At 42.4% G+C, this 24,608-nt stretch overlaps 2 protein-coding genes across 7 annotated transcripts; one reads left to right on the forward strand and one right to left on the reverse strand.

The window, feature by feature from the left end:
• The first annotated feature begins 6,405 nt into the window (after window positions 1-6,405).
• TEX30 (testis expressed 30) lies at window positions 6,406-12,894 on the forward strand. Its single transcript, XM_063392400.1, has 5 exons — window positions 6,406-6,440; window positions 7,386-7,616; window positions 9,047-9,098; window positions 10,154-10,359; window positions 11,446-12,894. The coding sequence occupies exons 1-5, from the start codon at window positions 6,423-6,425 to the stop codon at window positions 11,617-11,619; spliced, it is 681 nt and encodes a 226-aa protein (XP_063248470.1). The 5' UTR covers window positions 6,406-6,422; the 3' UTR covers window positions 11,620-12,894.
• Window positions 12,832-24,607, reverse strand: POGLUT2 (protein O-glucosyltransferase 2). Of its 6 annotated transcripts, none has more exons than XM_063392394.1 (10): window positions 24,413-24,607; window positions 19,977-20,182; window positions 19,379-19,584; window positions 18,544-18,621; window positions 16,351-16,523; window positions 15,175-15,412; window positions 14,389-14,598; window positions 13,943-14,032; window positions 13,313-13,417; window positions 12,832-13,095 (listed from the first exon to the last, which is right to left on the reverse strand). In XM_063392394.1, the coding sequence occupies exons 1-10, from the start codon at window positions 24,595-24,597 to the stop codon at window positions 13,075-13,077; spliced, it is 1,512 nt and encodes a 503-aa protein (XP_063248464.1). In that variant the 5' UTR covers window positions 24,598-24,607; the 3' UTR covers window positions 12,832-13,074. The 6 variants fall into 6 exon arrangements, with proteins under 6 accessions (XP_063248464.1, XP_063248465.1, XP_063248461.1 ...); XM_063392395.1 differs by having other exon boundaries at window positions 19,977-20,148; window positions 24,413-24,546; XM_063392391.1 differs by lacking the exon at window positions 24,413-24,607 and adding an exon at window positions 21,622-22,052 and having other exon boundaries at window positions 12,832-13,092; window positions 19,977-20,148.
• Window position 24,608: the final 1 nt, after the last annotated feature.

Consider the following 24,608-nt stretch of genomic DNA (forward strand, 5'->3'; position numbering starts at 1 on the left):
TAGCTGGTAGCAAACTAGTTCCTGGTACACATGTAAATTCGTGACAGTGTGTAAGATAAAAGTGGAAAACAAGAAGGTAATAATTAGACCTTTCAGTATGACTTCAGATCTAGGCACTAAGCAAATACACACTCGTTGTGTACACTGAAATCTACTAACAGTTGAACAACATCCAGAATAGATTTGATAAATTCTGTGAAACCAAATCATTTTTCCTCCTACCCCAGTGTAGTAGATTTTGTGAATAGCAATAGATGTTGACTTTATTACACTTTGCCACTGCTTCTTTCTATCAGACTAAAGTCATAGCATAAATTAACTTTCAACAGCATACATACAAAAACAGAAAACATTTCTGAGTAATGCAACTGAGACTGATACTCTGTTGGAACAGAAGAATATATCAGAGAGGGTTCCTTGCACTCTTTTCTTGAACTCACTATGTTTAGAAATATCTTGGACTCCAGAGGAGATAAGGTAGTTCTTAACCATACAGGTAATGTGAGACTAAAAGGAATTCCTGAAATGCTTTGGAAAAGAGAGTTAGAAACATTGTAAGTTAGTCTTCAGAGGAGCAGCTGAAGGAGCTGGGGTTGTTTAGCCTGGAGAGAAGGATGCTCAGAGGAGATCTTCTTGCTCTCTATGACCACCTGACAGGAGGCTGTAGCCAGGTGGGGGTTGGCTGGCAACCAGCAACAGGATGAGGGGACACAGCCTCAAGCTGAACCAAGGGAGGTTCAGGCTGGACATCTGGAAGACTTCTTCACTGAAAAGGTGGTTAAGCATTGGAATGGGCTGCTCAGGTAGGTGGTGGAGTTGTCATCCCTGAAATTCTTCAAGTGGATGTGGCACTCAGTGTCATGGTCTAGTTGACATAGTGGTGTTCAGCCAAAGATTGGACTCAGTGGTCTCAGAGATCATTTCCAACCTAAATGATTCTGTGGTTCTGTGATTCTGTCTGCTTAAATGAGAGAAGTGACCTGGGGGAATGATAATTGAGGAAGGTAAAACATGTATCTGCAGAGCCTCTGCAGTTACTCATTCTGATAACTAACAATGGATAAACAAAGGGCCTAATTTTCTGTGAACCTATGTGGGAATTAAAGGCAAAGAGAAGTGCAATGTCACTTCTTGCATCTCATAATAATCATATGAACAGAAGTGAAAATGGCCTGGGATCTTACAGCAAGATGCAAAATGTACACAGTGCCCATATTTAGGAGCTATAGCATGATGTTTGTATCAGTAAACTCCAGATAAGTAACTTACTTAGATAATTGATGACACAACTGCAGAGGGTATCTGATTTTTTAACTGAGAATTAAATGTTAAAGAGACTCAAATCTTAAAAAAGTGTCTACTGCAAAAGTAACCCTAGCAGCAGCAATACTGCTCTTTACAATCCCTAACCATGCTAACCTTTTAAAAAAGCAACATAGAGTGAAACTTCAGAACAAAAACATACATGGAATTGAGCTCAGCATTCAAAGGTTGTATGAACATGCCAAAACTATTAATTCTTTCCTTGCAGCCATGAGAACAGAAAAGTTTATTCCACTGGCTCCTGGCCAGGTCAGTTCAGTGTCAGCCAAGAGGAGAGAATAACCAGAGCGACCTCCTGCCAGCAGTGCCCCATGCAGTCCCAGCACACACAAGAACTGTAACAGCTGCCAGTGGAAAACAAAGTAGTTGCATTTATCAAGAACAATGAGGGAATTCAAAATCCCTAACAAAGACTCTGAGAAATGTATAGCATCCAAATTTGCCATGCAGAAGCATGTGTTATGATGACACCTTCCTTAATTAAAGTAAGGAACTTCCATTTAGCACCACAACCACAAAGCCAGAAATGTTCCCAAAGATTCATGCACAGGGAAAGAAGTGTGAGAGAAATGTGCACTGCACATTTGTCACCTGATGTTGTCTATGCTCCCAGAGTTTGTGACCTATATAATGCTAAAAAGGCACCAGTTCTCTGTACATGGCATAGTTTCATAAAACTATGAAAAAAACCCTAGGTGTCTAGCACATACACATTATATATTTATTATACACTGCCTAAGAGTAACACACTTACTAAGTAAGCATGTTACTGAAACATTACAGTCCAAATAGACTAAAAACAGGTGGGCTTACTCCTTCACCCTTCCTGGGAAAAGTCATCCAGTGCCAGTGACCAAGTTCTCCAGATCATCATGGAGACATGGGGATAACAGATAACCTGCTAAAGTCCTGTACTTTTTTTATGTGTGTAGAGTGGTTCTACCTATTGCCCATCACTTCCTCTTTCATGGAGGGCGTCAAAACTTCTTCAGACCCTCAAGAAGTACGATGCAATAGCAAAAAATTAAGCAGGGTTATGGATATCACCACTTTTAAGAATAGGAAACTATACTGGCTAATCAGGTAATTGTTGGCTGATCACTTTCAGAAAGTTATTAATAGTTACTTTTGATAACTGTGAACACAGCAGGTCCATGTGCTGGTATGTATCCACATCCTCAGGAACAGAAATAAAAATAAGGTTCTTGCTCAAAAGTTAAGTTTGTAATTTAGAGGGAAAGCTGAACTTTTAGCAGAAATATGTGTGTCTCCAGCCTAAAACAAACAAACAAATTTTTATGGTCTTCTATTAAAAAGTTTAAGAAAAGAAAAAAATGTTTCTGATCCTAATGTCCTTAAGCTGTTATTTATTTTACACTGAAATACAGACCCTCCCCCCAACATATGTTTTTATACTTTTATAATTATTTTTATACATTCTTCTAAACAAATCTATTCCAACAAAAGATTAATGCAAAAGGTCATCTCTGTTGTTCCCATTGTGTGTTAATCTAAGTCTCGGGTATGAAATGCTGTATTTATAATCCAAAGAAAAGAACAGGGATTGTCTGATGTGCTACTGAAATTTATCAGGTCCCAAGTTTAGACTGGGGATAATGTCATTCTTTGATAAACAGCCACTGTTTCTTCAAACCCAGCTGCCTCTGGCATATCAAATCTGTCAGAGGTGCTTACTGCAGTGCATAGGTTATTATAACACTCAACATATATTTCCATTGAGAAATGGCAAATCACATACCTTCAATGACTTTCATATTCGGTGACAGACTTGGATTATTATGCACTATACTGTTTCCAGAATAAACTTCTATTTTCAGGAGTGACGTAAGGTTAAAGTTATGAAACGACACCATGCTCCTAAGAAACTAGGTTTTCTTAGATGCTAAATTAAAAACATTGATTCAGAAGTTCAGAAAAAATTCACAGTTGAGTTTCTGAGGGGAGCTTTAACTTAGAATATTAGAATATGAAAAAAATTAATATGGATTTTTAATACTTCTGGAAGGGAATACAACTGGATTTCAGAATAGTTATTCAGTACACTTAAAAATCAACAAGAATTTATTTATATGTCCCCCTAAACACAGAAAGAATTCATTTGGAATGGTTTGATATGAGAATTACTTTATGATGCCAAATTAAAAAATCATTTGCATGTTAATTAATGCATTTTATTACATATGCAGAACTCAATAAACCCCAGAATTTATCCATCATAAAGAATTTGCCCATGAGTTGGAATCTAGTATATGCATTTATAATTCAATTGCCTAGCCTTTGACATACCAGCAATACTTGAGGTCATTATCTTCCAGAAAGAAAGTTACAGCTGGACAAGTGTGGCAAAAATGTACTGGTCCAACCCTATTGCCATGGACCAGAGGATTAAAGAATGACAGAGTCTCTCCTTCCTCACACATTCATTTCATCACAGAACCACAGAACGGTTTGGGTTGGAAGGGACCTTAAGGGTCATCTAGTTCCAGCCCTTCTGCCCTGAGAAGGGACACCTTCCACTAGAGCAGGCTGCCCAGGGCCCCATCCAGCCTGGCATTTGTGTTGTTCTCAGCTCTGCTGGGTATTAGCTACCCTACCTCAAAGACTGGGCTTCTGCACAGAAGAGTTTCAAGTGTTGAAAGGAAATCGGGGCCAAGAAAATGAACAGAGAAAACAGGAAGTAAAGTGGTAGCAGTTTACTCTATGCAGAAAGCATGAGAAAGTAGTTTTCCAGTGGGAAGGGGTTACACGTGGGTAGATTTAATGGGATACGTGCTCCTCAAGGACTGCTCTGGAGACAGTAAGTGAGTAAAGCAGGACAAATCCAGCAAGTGGGCTGAAGAGGGAGAGAAAATTTAAAAGAAAGAGAATGCAAAAAGCAGACTAAGAAAAGAGAAAAACAGCACCAAAAATATAAACTATACCAGAGCACATAAACACCCATTAGGTATAGAAATGAAAACAGTAATGAAAATACCCAGAAATTAATATGAAGGAAGTTTTTCTTAACCTTCTTCTTGCATGCCTGTTTTCTAAGTTGAGGTTGTAACTACTTTGGGACAACAAATCTTCTCAGTCCACTTTTGCCAAGTATCTTATTTACATAGGCTTAGCTGGTGGAAACTACTAATTAGAATAATGTGATGTCCAATCAAGATAAATTAATCTGACATTTTTCTAGTCTGCTGGACTCCCTAGATGTGAGCTACAGCTCCAGGAGCAGCTGCCTAGACACCATCTGTGGTTCAGCTCCCAGTGGAAGGTGCATGATTGCCACAGGCTGTGCCAGTGACTTTCACTCAGCTTAACGCTTCTGCATCTCACTTTAACTTGACATCTTCCAGGCAAGGTAGAAATCCAGACAAATAAACCTCCCCGTAAATCTTCCAGGTTCTCCACTTCTGTCTTTCACACTTATTACGATAATGCCTGGACTGGGACTTGGCCTGCGAGGCGGCAGGATGGTCACTGAGACAGCAGCTCAGAACCTGAGCTACCCTGCCAGGTTCACTTCTCAGAGGTCTGCAATATTTCAATCCCAGTGTCTGACAATGTCCAGCTGGCAGGCTGACAGTGAGACACTCAGAGCACAAGCCAGAGTGTGCTTATTTTCCTGCAGGCGAATATATGAAGAACAAAGTTCTGCTTGGTGATGACATCTTCAATCAGCTAAGTAATAGGGCACCCTAACTGAGATGAGTGAGTTTTATACGCTGACACTGGAAGAAAACATGAGCTCTGGCTAAATATCTTGCAATAGAGGATTTTGGAAATTTTTTTTTTGGCCTGTGCAATATACAAATCTCTCAAGCACTGTTGTATATTGTTGGTGCTGTCTTTCACCTGTTCAAGGCTGCATTTTGAACACAGTAAGTTATTTACTGTACAAAAGAGCACAGCCAGGGGACAGATGTGTGTTGTTACCTAGAAAAGCAGCCATTGAGTGTCTCTCCCCTGTTTGTCAATGTCACATAGATCGAGAGGGCTGGCAGCTGCCAAAAAACCTGCCTGATGTCACTCTGAACATCTAAGCTTTCCCTCTGTACTTGACACTGCTGAGCTCACACCCTGAATCCTGTGTCCCATTCTGGGCTCCTCACTTCCACACAGACATTGAGGTGCTTGAGTGAGTCCAGAGAAGGGCAATGGAGCTGGTGGAAGGGTCTGGAGTACAACTCTTATGAGGAGCAGCTGAGGGAGATGAGGGGAGAAAAGGAGGCTCAGGAGTGACCCTATCACTCAACAACCACCTGAAAGGAGGCTGTAGCCAGGTGGAGGGTGGTCTCTTCTCCCAAGCAACCAGCAACAGGACAAGAGAAAATGGCCTCAAGCAGTGCCAGGGGAGGTTCAGGGTGGACATCAGGAGCAATTTCTTCATGGAAGGGGTTCTAAGCATTGCAGTCGGCAGCCTACCTGGCATCCCATGGAGTTCTGTGCTTTCTGTGCTTTATAAAGGCCTTAATGTTACCTACAGGGCTAAGGCTTTCAAAGCAGCTGTGGTAAGGAGTGACCAAATTCTTAGACCAAAGCTTAGATCCTTGGGTGTTGTCTTCCAGGTGTCTTAAATTACTGCCCACAAGGAAAGTGGTGGAGCCGCCATCCCTGGAAGGTGTTCAAGAAATGACTGGATGTGGCACTCAGTGCCGTGAGGACATGGTGGCGTTCCGTCATAGTTTGGACTCGATGGTCTCAGGGGTCGTTTCCAACCTAAATGATTCTGTGATTCTGTAACTCATCATCAGCATCTGTACTCCTCGAAGTCACGAAGAACCTGACTTTCCGAGCAATCCCTAAGCAATTGGCTTTATTTGTGCTGAATTACCACCTAGCAGCCCGTGGAGTTTCTATACACGGGCGAATAACACCCATTTATGTCGGGCTATATTTATTTACGGATTTTTTATTTATCTGGCACGGCCCAATCCAAGCGCATCCGGAACTGCCGGTACCCCGCGCAGGCCACCGCCTCTCCCCGCCCCCGGGGCGGGGCCACGCCGGCTCTGACCAATCAGCGCTGGGGCCGCCGGGCCGCGGGGCGGGACTGGCTCGGGGGCTGTCACTCAGGTGACGTCACGGGCGGGATGAGCGGGCCGGCGGAGGTATGGCTGCCGCTGGTGCCGGGTCTCTGTGGGCGTGTGCGCGCTGCTGCAGGCCCTGGCAGCCGCCCTTCCCCGCTGAGCAGCCTGGAGCTGCGCAGGGAGGGCGGACTGGGTGCGCTGCCGCCCCTGCCTTCCCAGGAGAGGTGTATCCGTGGCTGGTGGGCGGCTGTAGCTCCGTGTGCCCTCCGCCAGCCTTCGTGTGGCATCTCCTCCCCCAGGGGCAGTGGGGGGCAGCTCGGCAAGGCCGCCCAGCACCTCCCTGGGCCCGTGCAGCCCCTCTGCGGAGCGCTGCCAGGGAACGGTTCGGGACACAGCGGTGGATAAAGCTGAGCTGCATCCCAGCACCGGAGTGTCCCTTTTGCTTTCAGAAGCCGCCACAGGGGCACTCCTGCTGCCCCGTCCACATGCATTCCGCAGTACAGCATCAGCTCCTCCAGCTGTCTGTGCTGGTGGAGGCCCTGTGCAGGCTGGAGCTTTAGCTGAACCTGTGCTGTCTCCTGTCGCTGGGGAAGGTTCAGTCCTTGCCTCTGCAGACTGCTGCTTCACTCAGTAGTTACCACTGTGTGATTTCAAAATGTTTGCTAGGCTGTGTCTTAATGTCATATTCTTATGGTTTAGGCAGCTAGTTAGGTCTGGAAAAGCTAGACAGAGATATATAGAGAGGGTCAGAATTATATCAGTTTATGCTTTGAAGCTTCATTTTCTAATGCAGAACATAAGGTGTGGAGTCATAAAGTGACTTGCCAGTTATTGTATGGAAAATCTTTGAACCAGAGGTGCAGTTACTCATTTAGTACTTGTAAACAGAAGAAATAAAAACAGGCTTGCAATTTTGGTTTACTTCTTAATTGTCTATTTTTTCTTCATAACAATGTGTAGACTGGGAACACGTCTTCCCCCCCCCCCCCCCCCCCCAAATAATATTGGGTTTTGTTTCATTTCTAGGTTAAAGTGAAAGTACCTTTTGGGAACAAATACCTTGATGCTATCTTTTCTGTCCCGGAGAAGAAACCAACATATGGAGTGATCCTTACTCATGGAGCTGGAGGAGACATGAATTTCCCTCACTTAGTGTCCTTGGCAGCCTACCTGGCATCCCATGGAGTTCTGTGCCTGAGGTTTACTTGTAAAGGCCTTAATGTTGCCTACAGGGCTAAGGCTTTCAAAGCAGTAGTGGTAAGCAGTGACCAAATTCTTAGACCAAAGCCTAGATCCATGGGTGTTGTCTTCCAGGTTTCTTAAATTACAGCCAGAGATTAGTCAAGCAACAGTGGGAAAATTAGAACCAATGTTTAGGTAAATGGAGCACTGTGTGTGAACAGAAACAGTGGAAGCAGTTCTCAGGCAACAGCTGGAACAGCTGCCACACGTGTGCGGGTTTGAGTTCAGGGAGAAAGAAAAGCTTGACAGAAAGCAAGGGTGTTTAGTGGGAAAACTTAGAGCTTGAAAAAAATGGAAGAATTTAGGATGGAAACGAGCTGGGTGATCTGGGAGGGCTTGGTGAGGGGAGGGAGATGAAGAGAGACATCCTCAGAAGCAGCTTGGAGAGGAAGTTAATCTGAGAATTGTGCTGGGTCTTAGAGGGTTCTCAGGTAGGGGAAATAGGTTTTTGGGAGAGTCAGGGACTGGGCTACAGCAGGATTTGAAGCAAGAGAGGTTGGAATTAGCATATGACAGCCTTAGAACCAAAGTAATCTTTGATTCCAGAATCAGTTAAAATGTCATCTGCATGTGTTTATCTCTTCCTGCTGCCACCTTATTAAAGAGGTCCTTAGGCATCGAGGTTTTGCTAAAATAAGCAGCCTTTTGTTGCAAGAGTATCAGCTAAAGATTATCCTCCTGATCTGAACCTTGGAGGAAGGAGTGGATTTTTTTCCTGATTATCTAGGGTCTTTTAGTGGGGCATAGGAAGCACTTTGCACCGAGTATGATGCATTTTTATAGGGGAACAAAGTCCAGTTCTAAAAGAATTTTGTATGATGTCATTGTGATTAGATGTACATTAATTTGACGTCAGACTTTGCTGTCTTTTATGTAGATCTCCATTCTTTTTGGAAGAAGTATAATGTTGTTAGTATTGTATATTTATTCTAATATGCTGCTATGTAATTTTAAAGTATCTGCTAAGATAGCATCTGATTAGTTATCTCCTAAAATCTGAAAAAATGTTGCTGAATTTTATCTTTTCTGTTGAGCTTAACTGATCGTGTCATAAACTTTTAATTGGAAATACATAACGTCAACGAAGGGCACATTTTTGCCAACCCACTTTTCCTTTTGATGAGCCAAGAGTTTGCATGGGGTCTGTTACTATAACTGAGTTGATATATGGTAATCACTTTACTTAGCTTGATAGGACATCTGATATTTTGGACTGAGGGACAGCTAATGTGAAATTGGTGTTTGTGTTGTTGTTGCAAAATGCTATGAAACCCTTTGTGTGATAAAACCCAAGAGAGCACCTTGTATATATGTTCTTTGTTTAATCTGCAGTGCTGAAAGACCCTTCCCATTTTCTGTGTAGTAGCTACAAACAGAAGAGATCTCCAGCGTCCCAGCTGTCTTAATTCTGAATTGAAATGCTTCTTTTTCTCTTATTTCTTTAGGAATACTTAAAACTTTCTGATGATTATAAACTTTCTGGTGTTTTCCTTGCAGGTATTGTTTTTATTATCAATAATTTTCTCTCTTATACTGACTCTAATAATAACAATCTGTAAATACTCCAAGCCTATCTCACTTTGGTGAGAAGTGAATGAACTCTCCTTATGGTATCATAGATCTTACTGCAGAAGAGGTAAGAAAGAGCAATAGATTATATTTTCCAGGTACTTAGGAAGAAAACTTCCTTGTCACTTAGAAATTACAGGGCATGAGTTTTCTGTTATCCATGTGCACTTTATAACTGCAGGTCTTGAAGAATTCTGCTTACTGATAAATAGAAGACAGTTTCCATGAAACAGGTTTTGGTAATTCAACCTAGTGGCAGATAAAAAAAGTCAGCTATGTTATGTGAAAAGGGGGGATGATTAGGAATATCTTGTTAGTGGAAAATTCTAAGTTTTCTTAAGTGAAACCAAATCTGCGCTGCTATAAGAATCAGCCACTTGAAACATTCAGTTACAGCACATTGTCAGCTCCTATGCCTCCTCTTTAAAGAGATACTTTTGTATTCCCTTGCTGTTACTGTCTGACTTCATGTTACAAATGCACACTTTTTCCCCTCCCTTCTACTTCTAGGCTGCAGTTCAAGGTGTGCATAAATGCTGAATTTGTTTGTGAGCAAAGTGAAATCGAGCACAGAATTTTGTTTTGAATTTGAGCAAATGGAGGTTGCATGAAAATAATGATACAGGATAATATCGTGGGTATCTCAGATTTCCAGGCTCTGGAGCGTAGGACCAGTCCCTCTCTTCCCTTGTCCTCAGGATGGGCTGGTTTTCCTTCCAGTATTACAAGGGATCCCTATCCTTTAATATTTTCTTTATTTCTTTCCCCCTTCTTTTTTAAACAGGGATGTAAATGTTGACAAATATCCTGGCAGAAAATGTTGAAATTAGGATTAATGTTTTTCATGGAGTAGAACATCCCTAGCATTTTGTACCACTGAAATACACTCGGTTGGCTTGGTTTGGGGAGTTGTTTACTAAATCAGAATGTGGATGAGGTGACAGCAGTAATACTTTTTTCCTGTGTTTCTACACGGGAGAAAGGCCGTTCCATGGGCTCACGAGCTGCTGCCTCTGTGATACGTCAGCTGAGCCAGGATGATGATGATGGCTTCATTCAAGGGCTCGTGTGTTTATCTTTCCCACTGCATCGACCAAAGCTGCAGTCCAAGCTCCGGGATGAGGATTTATTACTGATCAGCTGTCCAGTGCTGTTTGTCTCAGGATCAGCAGATGAGATGTGTGAAAAAGTGAGTACCCTTGTAAATCCTGCTATGAAAGGGCAGTCTGGAGGAGGAGCAGTGAACCTCAGTGATGCCAGTATTTCACCTGATGAACAGCCTTCCCTAAATAGGTGTCTTCTGAAGGAAGCCTTGAGTAGGCAATTTAATCAGACATGAGGAAGCCTGGTAGTGCTTTCTTTTGATGCTTAAAACTTAATGGATTATGCTTGATCTTCCACTTCAGCAGGCTCATCTTTGGGCCATTGAAATACCACTGATTTAAATGGTGTTGGTAGGGTTGTACAAATTAAAAGTGGCCTATGGGAGGAGTGAATTATTTGCAGTTTTGTTTTAAACATTTCAGGTTGCAAAACCTGTGCTGTGCCACCAATTTCACATTGGTCACATTGTCATGGCAAATTCTAGCAAAGCAGTTCTACCCCCAAAGCAGGCTTCTGTGGTAGAAAGTGATATTTTTATAGAGATGAAGAGCAGGTGTGAAGAGGCAGGGAAACAGTGCTCTTCTGCCTTGTTTGCTTGCAGACAGGTATGTGTTGTTCTTGAACGGGTCAGTGTGAATTTGGGGCTATGTGCAGTTGGCATTTTCCATGCTGGGACAGTTTCTAAGGAGTCATAGTGCTTTTGTGAGGAGTTGTTGCCAAAATACTAGGCTAGTGACCAGCAGATCCTTGGAGGGTCCTCTTAATGGGGAAATCTTTGACTTTGTGAGCTGCTTCTTTGATCTGTTTGCTGAGAAATTTCAACAGTGTCAAAGCCAGTCCCTAAGGAATTACATTGCTACTCAGCCTCTGACTTCCATTCTAGCATTGTATTGCCAACACTACCCTCTGACAGTAAAAATGGACTCCTTTTAAGTTCTAATTTTCTGCTATTCTCTGAGTGAGGGCGAAGCTTTGAGCAGATCCCAGTATTCATTTCCTGAATAGAGAATACATTCCATTTTGCCATCGAGGTGTTTTTCATGTGTACACAGATCCATTTGGTTTTTAGGAGCTGCCTATTTTGCCTTACACAGGCAAAGCAAGAGACATCTAGGTGTCTCAGTTTGTAGCAGCTGATTCTCTAACATTTGCATTCTTATTTTCTCCACAGCAATTGCTAGAAGGTGTGGCGAGCAAAATGAAAGCCCCTAAAAAAATCCATTGGATTGATAAAGCAAACCATGGGATGGCAGTCAAAGGACGAACAACAAACGATGTCATGGAAGAAATAAATGCACAAGTTTTTTCTTGGCTTAGAGAGAATGTTCAACTGCAGCACAAATAATTTGCAGTGTTCAAGTAGCATCTTCATTTATTTTTTTCTGAATGTGGCAAATGAGAGGTTTGTTATTTTTTAGAGGCATGATCTTTTCAGAAGTCTAAGTGCAAATGCAAATAAAGCTTTGTATGAATGCAAAGAATACACAAAACAATAAAGAACTACTTGACGGGCAGAAATATATCATGGCAGCATTGTTCTCTGTGTTTCTATGCAAATAACCAAATACAACACTTGGGAATGCAGAGCATTAAGTAATGCTTTGGACTAATATTTGAAGTAATATTGGAAAAAATCTACTTGGACAGCATATCTTTAGGGTTCTTCAATTTCTGAGTATATTACTGATGCTGTACTCACTTGCAGTCAAAACCTATTGATTTGTGGGGTTCTACCAGCACATCCCCTGAGGCTGGCAAGCCTGTGGTACTACTTTGCCTTGGTCCTGTGTCCTGGCCTTCACAGGTGCTTCCAAACCAGTGAGACAGGGAGAGGAATCTCTGGTTGTTTAGAGTGTCTGCCACCTTAGGGAGCGAGATTGTGCCTGTGTGGAGGGGAGGAGGAGGAGGCAATGCAGGCACAGCTGGGCATATGGAGCAAAAAATGTAGTTCAGTTTTGAGAAGTCCCCTTCACCAATGTCCTCTGTGTAAAGGACTGATCACAGGGGCCCTCTGATAAATAAGAGACAAATTGTGTTTAGTGATGGAAGAATTCCTGGAGCAGGAACTAGTTCTGCATCCATTGTGACACATCACACAAGGCTTCCATCCAGAGGGCTCCAAAGAGGCAGGCCAGGTTCTGCACCTCCTTACTTATTAACAGGAGGAACTCAGGTCCCTGTCTGAGCTCTGACACTGCAGAGTGGATGAAACACTTTGTGTGTACTGGCAGCTGCAGCCTTTCTCATTATGAGCTGTGAGTAACCTGTTGGTAAAACCAAGCTTACAGCAATACTGAAATTGTGGTTTTCCTTCAGGTTAACAAGCTTTATTATGAACCCCACAGCATTGTCTTTGAGATTCTCTCAGAAAGGGCAAAGCAATGGTCTGAAAAAAGATACCTTTGGATGGGATAGACAGACAGAGCAGGGGATAAGATGTGCAATACTTATCTGCCCTTTTTTTGCAGAACAGTTTCACATTTTTGAAAAGACTATGAACAAGCATGAGTAAAAAGTATCTGCATGTCCCAGGTAACTCAGGACAGGAACACATGACTGATACAAACATGGTTTTTATTTAAAAAAGAAATTATAAAAATGTGTTTGAATAAGGCTCTGCCACCACTGCATGATAAAAAGGAAATCAGGGGCGCTTTGTTTTCTTCCGTGTGTTAATCATGAAATGGTAAACTTTAAAATACCCACTGACATTATCCACAGGCTTAGTAATCCAGATTTTTCTTCTTTCTTTAAGACAGTCTGAATGCAGGTAAATACTGAAAAAAATTATTTACTTCTGTCAGAGTTCATCTTTGGCCTGCTGTCAAAAAGGAAGAAACAGGTTTCAGTTAACTAGAAGCCTAATTTTTCACTGTCTAGTCCTGCAAATACATCAAGAAGTGTTTCTAAGTTCGATAGGTGTTAATGGCCTGGCCTGATAACTGATACTGTGGGGCACTGAGCAGCCCTGCTCCAGCGGGGCTGAACAGGAGCTGAACACACTCAGCACTTTACATTTAACTCTGCATGTACTGTACCTTTCTTCGGTGGCAAGTGCATGGGAAAAGGTCATCATCAGGCTGCTGCACCTTCTCCATCCCCTCTCTGATTTTTGGTTCACTCACTAGCAAGCTGGCATATTCCTGTTTTAAGAAAAGGAAGGTATTGTTAATTCCCAACATTTTTAGACTGCACATCTGGTTGCCAATACTGTGCCAACTCAGCTGAGCCATTCTGCAATAACTCTGGGACTGCACAATCTGCTCCTGCAGACTCCGGCAGAGCCAGGGTGAGGGAACACAGCTGCAGACGGGAGCCCCTTCGGGCGCCTCCCTGGAGTTTGGTGCTAATGCACAGATATTTTCAGCTGTGGTTCACAGGGTGTGCGCCTGACGTGGAATTCTTTGATCATTGTGGGCAACATATTCTGGCAGATTAGATCAAGATTTATGGGATCCCACTGCCTCTCAAAGAGCCAGCATAGTCTTAAGGGGTTTCCTAGGACATAATTGAATATGATATTTGTAAACCAAATGAAGATTTTAATTGCTGCTGCTTGCTTTGTGGCTTCAAGTACCAGACTGGCCAGCTTCCAGCAGCTGTATTGCCCTAAATTCTTGCTGTGTGATTTCTATTTCTGTGGTAGTAGCCATTAAAAATATACTGACCTGGAAAAGTTTGAAATAGTAACAAAAAATGTGGTCTCCCATGAGATTGTTTCTTGCAAATTCTTGTCCAGATTTTGCAATATTTTTTGCCTGTCAAAGAAAATGAAAGTTTGTTTTTTTTTATTGCCCAGAACTAGTATTTATTTCAGGGTGTTACTGTTTGTTGTGGAGTTACAAATTATATTGACAGTTTAGGATAACTCAAGTAAAACATTCTTTTAAGAAGTTACGGCATTGTTAGGAAAATACTCTATTTTTTCCCCCTGAAGTTCAATTTGATTTCAAATTAAGGACAATATTATGCATTTTAAGCGTTTTTCTTGTTTGTAGAGTTGATGAAAATAAATTTCAAGTCCTCCTAGTATTTTTTTTGCTTTGTTTTAAAGACATTAAATTTTTGTTCTCTTCTAGAAACATTACTGCATACTTCTAAATGTGTATTTTACCTCTTCATCATGATCTTTTGCCCACTGTAATTTTTCTAGCAGATCACTCAGGTCACTTTTAAATGGGATGTAATGTTTCCATGGCTGTAGCTCGTTATAAAAGTGCTCATAGTAGATGGAGTCTTGCTTTAGCACCACACTGTTTCCTGCTAGTAGATAAGGCAATCTGTATGCTGCCACTGTGCCATCAATATTAATTTGATATTTATACTGGAAAGAAAAGGACCAGAAGTTATTAAAACCCACAAGATCCCAGTGGCTTGTTTGGGTTATATTCTGAGGGCACTGGTGTTACTGACTTGCTGATATTGAGACAGGTAGGACTGGCTAGGCAAGCATCAATGTCTAAGAAGCTTTTATTATCTAGTTTGGAATTCATCACAGTGCAGGGTACACAGAGCTCCATCAATTAAGTTCTCCAGGAATTCTTAGGTGCTCATCCTTGGATGTGAGGGTAGATGTGCCACTTCATCCACCGATTTTCCCACTATGTTAGTTATGTTAGTAGTCCTGATCGCTGAATCAGGAAAAAGAAATAAAAAGGAACTTGAAGTTACATAGATTACACAAGGTTCTACAGAACCTTTAGATGTAAATCAAACATTACTATCCTGAGGGTAAGAGCTACATAGCAGTTAATCCCACTAGAGGGTTGTCTAGTCACGCTTGTTACGGATGGTGTCCCGAAAAACGAAAACTCACTTTATTTTCAGTAATACATACTAAGTTATTTGGTAAGGGGAAGCAGTGAGAACTGAGTTCTATGCAAAATGATTAGTGGCTTACCTTAAAAAAATCAAAAAATGAAATGTGCTTAACAATAGGGCCATAGAGGCTTTCATCATGTTTAAAGAAAAAAAAGTTTGTGAAAGCAGCATCTATGATCTCTGGATATTTCCTGCTGAGTTTTACAAGCTCAAGCCTTTCTTTGCGGCTGTCACGTCCTCTCCAGAAGGCCGTGGTATTCTTGTCTTCCCACGATGGGCCAGTGTTTGCTTGGACTGACATCATGTCCAGGCTGACTCTGCAGGAGAAAGAATTTAATAGTGAAACCTACTGGAAACTTTTAAAGTGCAGTTTCTTAAAAGAGTTCACAGTACCTATAGGCAGAGAGCAAAGATGAAGGCAAGTCATAGCACACCATGCTGTGTTACTGTATCAGTCATTTGCAGCAACAGAAACAGATAATGAATGTTAAGTTCACCGGCGTGTGGCATGACAGCATCATTCAGCAACATGTATGTGGAAATAATACCTGTCAGCTGTCATGGAAAAAAATGGGTAAAAGTGGATATGGTTGCCAGAGAAGGTGATGCAAAGTAGTGTAACTTGCTTAATAAAACACACTGCACGTCCTTAAAAATGTTAAGAAACATAAACTGGGAGAGCAAGGGATAGCAAATTTAGTAAAAGTCTTGACTAAAAAGAAGGAACCTGAACTAAATGCAGTGAAATGATACATAAGTTCAAGATGGATTGCAAAGATTTCTTGGAAGCAAGCTATCTTTGTAGTGTTTCAAGACAGAACGGAGAGTTGCCAAGGCTAGTTATGGTCAGTAATCAAAGTGGAAGATTCTAGCTCCTAGTTTGAGAATTCCTAGTAGCTATGTTGGGATTTGAAAGGTACGCAAAAAAAGGATTCTAAACAAATCAGGCAAAAAAGACACCTGGCCAGTAGTCAACAAGTTCATGGAGGGAGAAACAAAGCAAACAAATCAAATGCCTGGTCTTGAAACACTCTTAACTGCTATTTTCAGTGATTTGACCATGTTTAGATAAATTTGGATCTCTGAAATGAAACGGTGAAGTATAATGTTAATATACTGATTACACAGTCACTGCCTACCTGGGGTGCCAGTGTCTCAATGGGTAAATGAAAACAGTTAATATACTTTTAACACACAGATCCCTATGGAAGGTCGTTCATTGTGAATTTTGTGAAAAGTTTAAGCCATTTCTTACCGTCCCATAGTCTCCAAAACTGAGTCTGTTAAGTCATATGTTGGCATAACAATGTCTTTTGACTCACTGGACCCACACCACGAGAAGATCGGGTGCAAGTCCTGTGGAGGCTTCCTTTTCTCCAGAGGCCAGTCCCCCAAATTAACAAAAAATTCTACATCTGGCATTTTCACCTAAACAGAAGCAAAGTAGGCACAAATGCAGTTTAACACAAAACAGTATTCTGCTGGCATCTTGCATTTTGAAAACAACCTAAGAGGAAAAATAGCCAGGTGTATAATATACTTAATGTACATCTAATAAATCATTGACATTTAGAAACCTGCTAGAAGTACTGAGGCCACAGAGTAAAGCCTACAAAATAGTATTTTGTAAATAAAGATTTGTACAAAGTCACATAAGGTATAGGAGAACCCTTTTTAGAGGATGGTTTCCTGTTACACTTTACATGATTGGCCACACAATCTTTTTATCAGGCTAGCACTGGGACCTAGTCAGCAATTGTATAGTTCCAAGGTAAGTTGGATCACCTTGTCACTATGTGGAAAAGCGATGCTGGCTGGTAAATCAATTTTGTCACATCAGTGATCTGATTCACCCTGTGTCTGTAGGATGCCTAAATACAACAGAAGAGAAGAAATAGAAATAAACAGCCATGATGGGAAGACCACATTAACATCATCACTTATTTAAAATATTTGGTAGTGTGGAACCATACCTGGAATCACTAGCACAGCCAAAAAGCAAGAAAAATATTGTTGATGGCCAGGAAGCAGGACAGAGGGCATAGTTTTGCTGCTTTAAAGAACTGTGATGCACCCCTATATTAAGCACTGTGTGTGGTTTGAGTATTTTCAAGTGAAGTAAGAAAAGGTACAAAGAAAGGCAGCTTTGTAGTTTTACAAAGAAAGGACCAGCTTCCTTGTGAGGAAATATTGAAAATGGTGGGACAGTTCAGTTTGGGGAGCAAAAGGCAAAACATGACATGACTGCATTTTACAGAACCCTGAAGGAACATATAAGGTCAGTGCAGAACTAAAGTCATTATCTCAGTTCACTCTCTTCATTTCATTTAAAAAAATATACATCTCCAATACATCCCCCTCAGTTACCTCTTTCAAAGCAAAATAAATTAATAATTTGCCTAATACCAAACACTATTCTAAATGGTGGAAGATATTCTCCTTTCAAAGGGTGCTACAGTCTAATGCTCAGCACTAAACTTCATTACTACGGTGCCATCTAATGGTTGCGATGGGCATAAACCCTACAAATGGTATTTTCTACACATCCTCAGCGGTAGAATCACTCAGCAGGTTAAATCTTCTCCAATCAACTACCTACTATCACTCAGTGACACTATCCTAATAAAAATTCTTATTTAATGGTATCTAATGGGACTGGGACAAACTGTGTTTTCTAGATCTGTAAGCAGTTTCTGGTTTTGGAGTTAGAAATCCTTTTCAACTTCCAGTCAAAAATCCTTAGATGCAATTTAACTCCATTATTTCTTGTCCAACACTACTGACACCAAGAACAGTTTACTTCCATCTCCCAGAGAATAATTTTTTTAGACAACTGTAGCCTACATTTGTGTATTCCCTTACACATCGTGTCCTCCTGTAGACAGTGTTAGATGAAACAATCCCCAGTGGAATTAATGTTCACTTGTACATTTAGTCATCTGTCCCATTTCCCTGTGCAATGTTAGTTCAGCAATTTAGGAATTAAGCAATCCTTAAAGCATGACACCCAAAGGCAGACAAAGTAATGTAACTGATCCATTACTAATCCTGAGGGTAGTGGACAGGTTACTTGATATTCCTTTAACATGTTAACTTGTGTTCAGCTTTTTGCAGCAATGTACCTACAGAGACAGAATTTTCTATTAGGTGCTACAGGATGATTTATTTATTCTACAGAAAGAAAAAAACCCCAAACCAACACACCCTGTCTTGGCTTATCAAACTCACCTATAAAAGCCTGCTTATTCAATTAACTTTTGTGACACTCAATCAGACGGCATTCTAGAACATGACAGCTTCAAACAAGGAAAATCCATGACCTTTCCGTAATTATTCAATGAACAAGAGTATTTTAACAGAAATAGCAACAAATATGCTGGCATGTATTTAAGCCCAGGCTTCTATAAATTAGGACATGCAGAATAAGCGGCTGTACAGATGTACTCACTTTTCTTGTCAAAGAAAGCAGTATGGCATCCATGAAAATTCTGAAGCCAACATGTTCCCCGTATGTCTTTATATAAACCTGAAAATAAACAAAAGTTTTAGAGGGTGATTTCATTTCAGAGAATGGCTGGCACAATTAAGAGCTCTTTTAATCCCATAGTAACTGGTCAGACAGATTCTATGGCTGTATAGATTTATGAATCAGCTGGGAAGTAACAGAAATCTCAGAACACAGAAACACAGAAAAGTGACAAAAAAATAAACTACTTTGCTTGCTGTTGCACATGTTTGAGGTCTGTTTCATGGAAACAGAAACTGTTGCCTATTGCTGTGGTGTTCCATTCTTCTGATTTCCATATAAACCTCCACTGACGTGAGTACAGCTTTGCTCTTTAATGAAGAATTGTAGCTCTGATCCTCAGTACAGCTAAAAGTGGTATTTCTTTACCTCAGAATTATGCACAATGTAATTTATTGATGCACTTCAAATTAGGTGATTCTGAGACCTCACAACACTATTGCCCAGAGAACAGGAAACTGAAGTAGCATTTAGGAGACTTGGATGTGTGCCCAGTACTCATATTGAGTGCCTGGAAAGTAATTTGCTTTCAGTGTTTCAGCTGTAAGGTGGACAAAAAAGCACTTACAATGTAGGACAGACATTGCTGACCTCATACACAAACTGCAAAGTATTCAAGGACAGAGAAGCAAGCAAAGTCTTGTTCTCAAAAATCACACAACAAGAAGCTTTTACAACAGGGAACAGAAAAACCGCCCAGTTAACACGGCTTGCCACCAAACTCCCATAGGGACTTCAGATCAACCAGATTCCATACCTCATTGTCTTTGATGGTGTAGTGACATAAACTCTGTCTTTGTCCAAACCTCTGCGGAATTTCTTTTGCAATCTTATCTGGGTCAACAGTGGGAAAATTTGCTAGGTCTCTCTGAATCTGTGAAATGGTTTGAGGGCAGTTCATCTCTTCCAGCCATGCACTGCTTTCCTCCTGAGGGCAGTCACAGTTTTCATGATAAATAGGTCCTATTGGAAACACAATTATTATTTTATTTTTAATTAGTCATATTATTGAGCTGTTGAGATCACAGAACAGGGTCAGGCACTTAGTATTCATTGCTTAAAGCCAAAACTTCAGCAACTCTTTGTGGACATGTCTGAATTTTTTTTAACTCTAATGGAGTCATGTCAACCTACATCAGCTTCTGTGTGAGCCCTCTACTTGTAGTTCTTAGGCAACAGCTTCACAGCATTTGCTTCCTTTTCATTTTGAATATGTGTAGGACACATACAATGAATCCAATGGGATTTGAGAGAAGTACCGAGGTCCCAAAGAATCCTGTGCTTGTAGTGGAAGAAATTCTGGGACACACTTTGTGAGCCATGACAGGAAACCTGTGTGTAGTGATGCCTCTTACCTTTTAAAATATATGGAGACTTTGCAACATGCTTATCTCCAGTTTTGACTTCTATCCTCAGGCTTTTGTAGCTCGCATACATCCTGTACCTCACGAGGAAGGAACCATCCTTCCTGTCCAATACTTGCACACCAACACGAGTGAACTGTTCTTCAGGAGCAGTGATCTTCACCTGGAATGCATTTTCACCTGGTGATGAAGTGAACCTACCCAGAGAATAAGTGGGAGCTTAATAAACAAAGGAAGCATACAACGGATTTCTTAGTCTGGTCCATTCCTCTGCAAGTCAACAGATTTCCAGTGACTTCTCGGAGCCATGTTAGGCCTCTACGAGCAAGCACATCCTCATGCTCACTTTAACAGGTTAATAAGTCTATTATTTTACATTCAGAAGCAAAATGTTCTCAGATTACCTTATTTTCCAGGTATTATTTAAGAAAGTAAAGAAGAAAGTTAAGCTTCTTAATCATTTTGGTAGCTTACGTGGGGAAAAAAAACAAGGAAAAGCATTATAGAGGAATCACATAATTCAATGCATAAATGAGGTAAATTTTGGTAAAAAATCACCATACACCAAACATAGAAAAAGCTGCATAAAACCAAATAAAATAATCTTAATAATCATGAAGTTATCACATATCATTGAGGATTAACAAAGTTGGTGCAGTCAAAATGCTGACAACTTCCACCTTTCTTCCCTGCAGTGACCAGGTGCTTGGACTGTAACTCCTTAGTTCAGCTACTCCCACCACCTTTCCCAAAACTTGTCCAGACATACTCGAGAGCTGCCCATTCAATTAAGTGCAAGAAATATTTACTATCCAAGTTAAGCTCAATTGGCAGCTTCCATACTCATACAAGTCACAATGCACCTGATCTAGATGACATTGATGGAACATTCTGAGCTCCTATCTAGGCTGTATAACCAGTTTTCCCAAATAAATGGAAAGCAACGAGTATCCTCTGAAAATCACAGAGCTACAGAGTTATTAAGGTTGGAAAGGGCCACCAGAGATCATCTAGACCAATCCCCCCGGCAAAGCAGACTCACCTGCAGCAGCTGACACAGGAACGTGTCCGGGGGTTTGCAGTGTCTCCAAAGAGGGAGACTCCACAGCCCCCCTGGGCAGCCTGTTCCAGTCCTCTGCCACTCTCAGGGGAAAGCTTTTCCTCATGGTGAGGTGAAATTTCTTATATTTTAGTTTATGGCCATTGCTCCTCATCCTATTTCATTCCTACAAAGTTTACCTACTGGCCTATGGAGTAATTCCTAAATGATTCTACTGATCTTGTGCCTCGGCCCCTAGGAGAAATACTTTCATTCCCAACAGTGGAAACATGCAGGATGCCTGAGCCTAACAAGTTAAATGTATTAGTCACGGCTAAAGTTTTGACAAAGGAGAATAAATCATTATTTTTTCCACGGACTAACACGTATGTTTTGCTGCGGAACGTTCTCATCTTCTTATCTCACCCCCTCGCGCCGTTATTTGATACTCCTTGAAAAGATTAATTAGCTCTTGCCAAGTGAAACCCAGAAAGGGTCACGTAGAGAGCTTTTAGCCTGCTCTTTCTACGAGCAAACCGCAAGCCTCTCGGTTTGACCCTGCCCAGAATCTCCCCGAAAAGCCGCGGCCGCCCTCACCTCAGCCCTTGGGCGTCCACGGCCTGCACATAGAAGTACCGCGCGGGGAGCGCGGCCGCGGCGCGCAGCCCGGGCCCCCACACGGCGCTGCGCTCGGCGCTCGGCCGCCCGCCCGCGGCCGCCGCCGCGGCTCCCAGGGCGAGGCACAGCGGCCACAGCGCACGCATCGGCAGCGCTGCCCCGACGGACGAACACCGCCGGCACCGCCCTCCTGCCCTCGGGCCGCCGCCGGGCAGTCCCGCCCCCGGCGCCGCTCCATGGGGCGGGGCCGCGGCCTGGCGGGGCGGCTGCCGGGAGGAGTCCCCGGGAGCTGTGGGGAGCCAGCGCATGGGAAGCACTGGGGATAGCTGGCTCTTGCCCGCGGCCCTGACGGGCTATCCGGACATCTCTGACCCGCGGCTTAACCCGTGCCATGAGCTGAAGTTCTACCCCCAAACCAGGCCCACCAGCCTCCCTTCACTCCGTTCCCGAACATTAGGGTGGGAAGTGGAGTTTATAATCAGGAAAATGTGTTTTCAAAATCGTCCCCAGAACAGCTGAATGCGAAGAACTTCTTTGCGCCGAGGGTAGCAAAGCCCTGGAACGGGCTGCCCGAGGAGGCCGTGGAGTCTTCCCGTCTGGAAGGAACACATTGCAAACCCACTGTGTTCCCAGGCCACCTGCTCCAGGGGACCCTGCCTTGGCAGGGGGGGTGGATTAGATGATCTCCCGAGGCCCCTTCCTCCCCTAACAGTTTTGTGACTGTGATGTGTGGCTGGCGGTAGTGCAGCTCTGGGGTTGTCTGGAGCAGAGGTGAGGGGGCACTCACCCACTGCCACCAGTGTGGGCCTTTGGGGATTCCCAGTGTCCCATTGCAGAGAGCTAGTCCCAAACACTAATGCTGTTCTTAACTACATACAGAATCATTTAGGTTGGAAAAAACCTCCAAGAGCCTTTCAACTTGGCTCTCAATTACTTTTCTCTTGTTAAGGCAAACAATACAGAAAATTGAAACTCATCAGCTATGACTCATGTTTTTCTAAGAGACTTTGTATTTTACATTTTGAAATACTGCAAATATGCTTAGGGAAAAGCACACAAAAATCCCTTGCTTGGAGAAAATTGCAAGCTGAGAAATGACAGCTTGGGTCAATGAAGAGAATCTTTTCTAACCACCAACCTCATTACAAAATGCCTTAAATGTTATCAAGCTCTAGCTTTTAAAGACATAGTTTTTGCTCTGTTATGTTCCCATTGACATGAGTTTTCAGGGCATTCAACAATTAGAAGACTTGCAATTTCCAGTCTAAAAATTCACACAGGCTGTCTTGTATATCCATGACTCTTTAGCTCCTCTCCTTTACCCATCTTTACTCTCCTGATGTGTTTTACACCAGAAATCACACTCTTTCTCAGCTTATATTTTGGTATATGAGAGTAGCCAGTCTCCTCTAGTAGAAGAGAACTTTCAACATGTTTTTATTTAAAAAGAAATTTGATAGCTGTAGAATTCACAGATCATCCTTCCTCCTCTCAGCAGGATGGCATTGACATGTTAAAAAAAGCACAGCAGCAGTGAAGTAAAGGTGACACACTTCCACCCTCCTGATGTTCTCTCCTCCAGCTTTTTTTCCCCCACATAAGTGCAGCTCAGGGAATCTGTGCAGAGATTTGGTGCTATTTGTCAGCACCCAAACATGTTATAAGATAAATCATGCAACCTATTTTTAGTCTTGGCTGGCAAAGCCAACATCGCTGCTATCCTAATGCCTATAATTTGGCTCAGATAAAAATGCTTTGGAGGCAGAATTTTTTAATTATATCAAAGGCTGTTGGCCAACTAAGGCTCAACAGGCTTCCAGCTGGCAAAGGCATAAGGGATGCTCTCCATTACAAGGGGCAGGTTGCCTCAGGATGAAGCCACATAAACTACTGAGTGTGATCTAGGTCTTCTCATGTCCAGGGGATGGCAAATATGGCTATACCCACAATTGCTCGAGCACTTTGGCAACTCAGCTCTGCCTAACCACTGAGAACTATCAAATAACACTAACAATTGAGGAGATACTAGATTATGGGGTTTTTTCCCATTAATTGCAGCACTTCTCACAGAAAGTATTGCTGGGAGTAGAGGTTCTGTGCACTGAGGGCACAGTGTCATAATTGCCAGGAGTGAATCCTCTGTCAGCAGGACACCATATAACATTTTGATATTTTACTTGAAATTTTACAACAACTTTGTAATAAGATCAATCTGAATATTAAACGAAATTAATTCATTTTACATATTTGTGGCAGTACCAGAACAGCTCCAGTCATATCTTCAGTGTCACTGTGTTTGTTCATATTGACTGCAGCGAAGGATGACAAATATTGTCATCAGTTCCAGACATAAATACCTGAATAACTGTTACCTAAAATAAACGTTTGTTCCTTCATACAGTTTTACAGAAGCATTGTTGTTACACATTCTTACTGCTGTCAGGGGAACCAAGAGAACCCTGGTGCAAATAAAAAGTCATCTGGTCCAAGCTCCCTGCCCAGGCAGGGTCAGCCCAGAACTCGTGTGACAGGGCTCCATCCAGACAGTTCTTCAGTATCTGCAGTGAGGGAGACTCCACCACCTCTCTGGGCAATCCGTTCCAATGCTTGGTCACCTGTACATTACTGTACAGGTGACCAGAAGCTCATCCTCATATTCAGGTCGGGTTTCCTGCGCATCAGTCTCTGCCCGTTGCCTCTCGTCCTATTCCTTGGCACCACCAAGCAGAGCCTGGCTCCATCCTCTTGGCACCCTCCCTTCAATACTTACAGGCATTGCTGAGATCCCCTCTCAGCCGTCTCTTCTCGAGGCTGAGCAGGCCCATCTCCCTCACTCTGTTTCTCATTATTCCGCGCCGAGCCCCCGCGCAGGAAGCCCTTCCCGCCGCCGCCACCCCGGCCTGCTCCTCCCCTGCCTCCCCCGCCCGCCCGCGGGGCACCAGTGGGCGAGACCATGAGGGCGCATA

The sequence above is a fragment of the Prinia subflava genome, chromosome 3 (assembly GCF_021018805.1).
Source record: "Prinia subflava isolate CZ2003 ecotype Zambia chromosome 3, Cam_Psub_1.2, whole genome shotgun sequence".
Classification (NCBI taxonomy): Eukaryota; Metazoa; Chordata; class Aves; order Passeriformes; family Cisticolidae; genus Prinia; species Prinia subflava.